Source organism: Octopus bimaculoides, chromosome 11 (genome assembly GCF_001194135.2).
Source record: "Octopus bimaculoides isolate UCB-OBI-ISO-001 chromosome 11, ASM119413v2, whole genome shotgun sequence".
NCBI lineage: Eukaryota > Metazoa > Mollusca > Cephalopoda > Octopoda > Octopodidae > Octopus > Octopus bimaculoides.
Genome location: NC_068991.1, coordinates 66,195,943 through 66,203,789, shown reverse-complemented (window position 1 = coordinate 66,203,789; position 7,847 = coordinate 66,195,943). Strand labels below are relative to the sequence as shown.

The following is a 7,847-nucleotide window of genomic DNA, read 5'->3' as shown; positions in this document are numbered from 1 at the left end:
ATTTCATGTTTTTATAAAACAAGTTTAACCTTTTAGATTTTATATATCAAAGTGGTGTTTAGAGCGACTTAAAAAATTCTTATATAGATCTATATCAATATGTTTGTCACAAAAACTACTTCTATTATAGGTAAATGCACACAATAATCAGTGAAATGTAAAATTATTTAAACTTTGCCTAAATGATGATCACCATATCAAGAATTATAAGCCAATATTCAGCAGGAGTAAGACTGTAGTATAACACTTCAAAGAATTGTACACATAGCTGGATGTTCAATTGAAGTAAAATACCAAAAAATTACATATACACAAATACACACACCAAAACAATAAAAGATTAACTTGTATATAATTAAGCAGAATCTGTCACTCATCAAACAGGTAAATTGACAAACTGAAGACCAGGTAAATTTGAAAATATATTTTATAAAAATAAATTATATAACTTCCTAATGTGTATGATTGTATCTAAAGCAAAAATAATGTACTAATTTCATTCAGTGGTGCAGGAGTCCATAGTTTGTCCTCCTTTTTTTTTTCCTGTAACAGGAAAAAGAAGGACAAACTTTTTCATTGTAAAATTAATTCCACAGCAATTAGTCTTGCAAAATAATGAGTGGGTTTTTTAAGTCTTCGGGTAAACTGACTGGGATCAGTATTTTCAAAAGGGGGAAGAAAAAAATTTGGAAAAGAAATATTTTAAAAGTCTTCATTCCACACTCCATTCTTTCTGCCTTTTAATTCATCATCACTTTCATTACTGATGTCCAGGTCGTTTCACTATCACAAATTGCAACATCCAATTCCATGTCCGCCACACAGTTACGCTTGTTGCAATTTTTCATTTGCTGCAGCCACTTTTTCTTCAAATTCATAGTTGCTACTACTAAATCTTAAGATGGTATCCATTTTTTATAAAGGGTAGAACATTATGAAAATAAAAAAAAATAAAACAAAAATAAAAAGATATATAACCCAAACAATTTGTTGAACACAAAATTCACACTCAAAAGGTTAAAATATAGGGAACACATTTTCCTAAATCTTATAAACTGACCTTAACATAAGGACAGGATGACTAAAATTGTAGCTCACACAGGTTTTCATCCAGCTATCTTCATACCATAAATCTAATAATTAACGCCAAGTCAATTAACTAGTCAATTATATCTTATTTCAGATGCATAATTCTTGAAGTAGATTCTTGAAGTTAATTTCAATATGGCTTGTAATACAACAAACTTCCACTTACCGCAAATATTGATTGCAACTATTGCACAGAGATCCTTTTGCGGTTGAATGGAGTTGAGAAGAATGCATTCCACAATTGGTACAACTTTTGCTATCTTCACCTCTGCTGGTCTGAAAGGACGAGTATTACATTCAAAATAAAATGTAAACCATAGTTCATGATAAATTTTCAAAATTAACACGAGAATAATTTATAAAATTAAAAGAATTTATCAAAATACCCCATTCTCTTTGTTATTCTCAACATCACTGTCAGAGTTTCTACTTCCTTCATCCGATGCACCATCACTAATGTAAGAAAGGAAATAAACTCCAATAAATATCCAACAATAAAATTATTAATGGAATCAATACAATAAATGAAAACCATTAGTAAAGAATAATATACTAATAGTACCCATGGAAATTCTATAGTTATCTTGAAAGAATATTCTGGTCTATTATGTTGAAAGTTTATGTAGAACCCTAAAATGTAAAAAGAAAAATGTAATCACCTGTCTCCATCACGTGGATGTCCAGCCAGTTTTTTAGCCTGGCGATCCATAAGACTTGTTCTTGACCTGGTTTTCTTCCAGGAGTAATAATACTTTACTAAACTAGCAATGGATTTATCTGGAAGCTGAAACACAGAAACAAGTTTTAATTTGTTCTTCTAGAGTTACCAAATTTTTATTCTTAATAATCCATAATCTAATAAATCATGAGTACCACTGAAGGTGAAGTGTCATGGCCAAAAAACACTTTACTTATGGATGAGATAAAGCAGATGTTTCAGCCAGGTCTCTGACACTATCAACTCAGCTATCCACAACCATTCAATAATTGTTAGCTGTCCTGCAATTCAATTTGTAAATTCTGTTGATGCTTAATTAAAAACTGACGCTCAAAGTTTAAAGAGAAAGTCTAACAATTCAGTATACATAATGATCTTTTACTGCTAAAGAAAATATTTTAAAAATCAATGTTTCATAAATTAGGGTTTGTAGAGCAAGTCACAATGAAAAGTAGTCATAAAGAGCAAATATAGGTGCTAAATATACATCTAGACATGTGATGTAAAAATTGCTTCAATAAATATATTTACCATTTGCCTGATCCTCTGAAAACTTTTCCCATGGAAGCTAAATGCTTGTTCAAAAAGAACTTTATCTTCAACAGTCCACTCATCAGGAAATGGAGTAAAGTTTGGTAAGTCTGCTAATGCTTTTTCTATGTTGTGTTTATGCCAAAACAGCATACCAAGAGCCTGGAATTTATATCCAAATTTCAATATCAAAGAACTGACATGTTGTGAGTTGACAGAATAAAAACTATGTATAAATTTAATAATGTTGACCTAGAAAACTACTAGGACTAAAACACTATGCAATAATAAAAAAAAAAAAAATTGTAAAACGAAAGTGAAACAATTCAATAATACACACTTCTAAAACTATAGTTGACTCAATTGTATCAAATCAAGATTTAATGATAGAACATCTTGAAAAGTTTACAACCAAGTGATTATCATGCGGTTTGCCCCATCAACCAATAAACCTTAGCTTGAAACTTGAAATGTGCACTGATTTGTAGAGTGAATACAGGCACCTAATTGATGACTTTAGTCTACCTAACAGGAAAATTAATGAGCACAAGATAACTTCTACATGCTTCCTCTACCTGCTTAAAATAGCACCAAATCTCCCTCTACTGTTTTAAAAATGGAGTGACATACTGGATAATGTATTCAACTGCCTTGTCTCAACTACCAACAATCTCACATAATGTCACTCACACCTTCTGGTATGAGTGACCTTCTTGATCTTTGAAAACAAGCTACAATATGCCCTGTTCTCAAAAAGAATAATTCCGCTAACCCTACAACATTGCAAAAGTGATGAGGATAGCAATAAGCAGCAACATGAGTCTTTCCCACTTCAGTGACAACCAATATACCATTTGCAAAGCCAGATCTATTAGAAATCAACCCTTTTCTATCAATCATCGGTGGGTTCTTACATTTGAGAAATTTGGTAAAAGTAGTCAACAGTATGTAGTCAGCTCAAGGATCTCATCATAAGCTGATGAGACCAGCTACTGGTACCATGGTACTATCTGTTCCATGGTCAAATGGTCAGTGACTGAACTGGCTCTCCCACTACTCTCGTGAGGAGGATGTTTGGACACCCAACAGGACTAAAAACAAGACCTGTCATAAGCCAGATGAGCTCCTTGTGGGCAACAGCCATCCAGTTGGGGAAGGCAATGGCAAACCATCCCAATATCTTAGACAAGAAAATACTATGAGAAAATTCTCCAATGGAAAAATTCATGCTTAATCAGAAAGACTTTTGCTGTAGTATCATCAATGTTTGGGAAAAAAAATACAATACATGACGACGACAAGATACTACTTACATCTGGCATGCAACAAATTTCCTAACCTACAGGTTTCATAGGCCTCTAGTCTCTTGGAGCTATCAGATCAGACTACAGCAGCATGTACCAATAGGGTTCTCTGGGTCTATGCCATAATTTCTGAATGGTTTCAGAATTCAATTTCATTCCCTATGTTCTTCCTTCTATACACCAATAACCTATTTGCCTTTCCCAACAACAATGTTGTGGACATAGATGATACCAACGTTCCTCCTTATCTTTCTGCAAGCACTATCACATGAAACCATGATACTTCATGCTAAATCTGTACCAAGTTCATGAACCAAGTTTTCAAAATAATAAAAATAATAATAAAACAAAACCATCTCCTATCTAATCTTGTCTCTAACAGCAATAACACAAACAATAATACACAGCAAACTACGAAGAAAGTTTTCTAAAATCTTAACTACATCATTATACTTAAACAGCTGGAAACAACTTCAACAGTACACAATATTTTTGTTGAATTTCTTTTCCCAACACAAGCATAGAATCTGAGTTACAGGACAAGGAAGTCTGACATCCACAATTCCCCTTAGCACATTCAAGATGCAAAAGATATGAAATGGTTCCAATTGGTGTCTGAAATAAAATTGCATACTTGATTTTCTAAACAAACCTTGTCTATAAATCTATATTTAATGCAGCAGATGGCTAGACTAACCAACCTTCATTCACTCTAAAAATTATATATGTCACTACAATTGAAAAATAGTGAAGAAACATTACATACCTGTTGACTATTACATATATATTTTATCACAAAAAGATATGATGGAAAAGTTTACAGCTTCAATTGAAGAGCCTCTATGCAGCCCACATAAATACATAAAATTGTGTTATGTAATTATTCTAAACTATTTTCACTTTAATACAGTATGAAAAAAAATAACATTCAACTGTAACATTACCTGCTCCATGTTGTAGCCATGTTTCTCTTTTGCGATAGTAACATAATCATCAACTGCAATACAGAATGAAAAATTATTCTTTTCATGCAACTTTCTAAAAGAATAGCAGAACTAGATACTTAGTTTGACTAACTGAAAATCTGAGTTTATTCAGATAATTATAGAAAGAATTAATGATTGATTAACATGATAGTATCTGTGTAGTCATCAAAGTAAACACAAGATCATTTCTTTAACCTTTTCATGACTAGATTTCCAACAAAACACACTTAACTTTTAAATAATCAAAAATATGTTTTAATTTACGTTTATGTTAAATTATATTTGGAACATAATCTTACAGCACAGTTATATAAGCTTAAAATAGGAGATATTAATTTCAACCTGAACATTTTAAAATAAACAATCTTAGTCCACAAAAATAAAGACAGTCTTAGGACAAGTTAAAGAAATTATATCATAAGTAAAACCTTCTAAAATGTGTTAATTGTCTTTGCTGGGACAATTAATTTAGTTATAACATAATTTCATAACTACCTTAACTGCTGTTATTTTTGTAAAAATATAATTAAGTCCAAAGGAGAAAGACAGTGTTAATAGGTTCACAACTCCAACAGGGGCAGTAGAACAGATGTAGTTGAGTAGGGTTAATATAAATGAAAATTAATAATAGGGAGGGGTACCATGTGACACCTTTCATACAAAAAAATGTCTTAAATTGAATGAAGTTTAAGTAGGGCAGGTGTCTGATACATGTCAAGTACAATGCCATCGCTGGACAGGTTTCAATCTTCTTGAGCCAACTCCAAAAAACACATCAAAGTCTCACCAGTACTTATTAGACCCTAGGTTTTGACTGATAAATACACTGGGGGGAAACTAGCAGAAATACCTTTCAAAAGGCTGAAACATGCCTGGAGTTGTTTCTGTACTTGTGAAAGATTACATCCACTTCCCACTGCAGGTCATCATTCAACGTTATAATTACAGGAGTTATCTCCCTTAGTCTTCCCCAGCAGTTGTAATTTTAATTTACGAAAATTTGTTGGTTCACTTACATGAAGTTACGCCATATTTAATGAACTGATCATTTTAAAACAATCCCTAAAATTTCAATGAACTCATCATTGATGATTACGGAGACAACTCCAGACACTTCAGTCTTATGAGGCCTCCTTGGCAAAGGATAAAAAAAGCTGAAGACAAACAAGACTTGGAGATTATAAGCTTTAGTGTGAAAATAATTAAAATTAGCAAATATCTGGTTTTCATTAACACTAATGAATTTTCTTCTCATTATCATTACAATTACAAGTGATTAAAATTTGTTTTTGTCAAGCATGGTAGCCAGGCACCTTAGGGAAATTTCCATTGCCACTATTTTAAATTGACTAAGGCGGAGAGCTAGCAGAAACGTTAGCATGCCCTAAGTTCAAATTCCACCAAGGTCGACTTTGCCTTTCACTCTTTTGGGGTCGATAAAGTAAGTACCAGTTGCATACTGGGTTGATCTAATCGACTGACCCCCTCCTGAAAAATTTTGGGCCTTGTTCCTAGAGTAGAAAAGATTATTTTAAATTCACTAATAAATAAATTTTATTCACACTGAAGTTACATAATATTCAAGTTGTTCAGAGATAACAGCTTTGTGCTGACTATGCTTTGCCGAAAAGGTTGAGTAAGAAAAACCTGTCAAGAGTTGCTATCACAGATATCAAAGATCAAACTCTTCCATACCACCCAGAACATCATTTTAATTTTTAATTCAATGAGATCTTGGGTTGCCTCCCTTACTCCTTCTAAAAATAATTTTCATTAATGCTAATAAATTTTTTTATTATAAATAATTAAAAATTGGGACCAGGTAGATAAATTACCAACTAAGAATGGTAGTAGCAACAATCTAAAATTACTGATATAGTCATGTAATAGTTTAACTTTTAGCATTCAGATTATTCAGTCAAATGTTATGATTATATTTTTAAAAATTAATTGTCACGTAGCTTTTAGACTTTGAGGATGCGATTGTTAATTTTTAGATTAACTCTGTAGGGTAAGTGTGAGAGGTATAATATGGCCACTTTCAACATAAAACAGGTAGAATTTGGGGGCTAGATATGGTTGGTTTTTTGCTAAAGGGTTAAGTAAAAGAGATACAAAGAAAAAGAAATTACAATTTTGGGCATCAAATGCAAGAAGCAGAGCATACCCCTAAAGAGGTCACTGAAATCTATTATATTTAAAATTATTTATCAATAAGACCAGTATATTGGATACAATTACAATATCAAGATCAAATGTTCCTAAAAAATTTTATCTGCTAGTGACCTGCTTCTCATTGATAGATGCCAAAGAACTGCAAAAAATGTTCCAGACCTAAAAAAAGGTTGTCTAATATTGAAACATTAACAGATTAAAGGCTAATAAGACCTTAATTGATAATAGAAAACAATATCCTAGGTACATCAGAGAAGTAGTCTTGCTCAATGGTCGCAAGATATGGGCATCAAATACATATCTGCAGAAGGAGTAGAGAAATGAGTCGTGCATGATCTGTTGAATATTATGTTAACTTGTATGAAAGACAGAGAATATTGAGACTGAGAATGTAATTCAGCATGAGACTGCAGGAAAGATGAGTGAACTAATAAGGACATGTGATATGACTGGACAATGAGTGGTGACCGAAGAAGTTTAGCATGTAATAGCAAGCTGCTTTTAGCACAGTAGAATCTTAGGAAATAGCATTTCATAGATGCAATGGCTCACAACAAATAGCACATGCTGGAATGCCAACTCATTCAACCAATACCATCAAAGTTAACCGTTCTATTCATCTTTGAAAATAACCTCTCGTTAGTGTGATTAGCATTTACTAAAGTACCCAGTTGTAAGACATCTAACCTAATAAGATTAAAATTTTTCAGACAATTAACCTTCTCTTTAGATGAAAAGGTTTTTCAGATTTACAAGCTACACATTTCAATCAGGTTGATCCCTAACCCATCAGATGTTTTATCTCTGGATGTGTATGCCATACAGGATTTGAACTAGGAACCTTTATTACTAAATCAGGAGTAATAATGTTCTTGCCCACTAAGCTTTAATGGAATGTAGCATACAAATAAATACTGGAAAATGCTTCATCTCTAAGGATGAGATTAATAGTCTGAAAAATTATAATCTTATTAATAACTCATCTCAGATATTAATCTAACCTAAAATTGAACATGAAAATGTCATTTCTAAAGCTTGGTGCAT

General features: G+C 32.3%; 1 protein-coding gene across 2 annotated transcripts in view; it reads right to left on the bottom strand.

Annotated features, from left to right (window-relative positions):
* Positions 1 to 7,847, bottom strand: part of LOC106879701 (REST corepressor 3) — a 43,660-nt gene that overhangs the window by 6,941 nt on the left and 28,872 nt on the right. For both annotated transcript variants that reach the window (XM_014929376.2, XM_014929377.2), the window contains exons 4-8: positions 4,587 to 4,639; positions 2,339 to 2,500; positions 1,749 to 1,873; positions 1,476 to 1,542; positions 1,256 to 1,365 (exon numbers count right to left, since the gene is read on the bottom strand). In XM_014929376.2, coding sequence (XP_014784862.1) covers positions 1,256 to 1,365; positions 1,476 to 1,542; positions 1,749 to 1,873; positions 2,339 to 2,500; positions 4,587 to 4,639 — 517 coding nt within the window. The remainder of the gene's footprint in view (positions 1 to 1,255; positions 1,366 to 1,475; positions 1,543 to 1,748; positions 1,874 to 2,338; positions 2,501 to 4,586; positions 4,640 to 7,847) is intronic.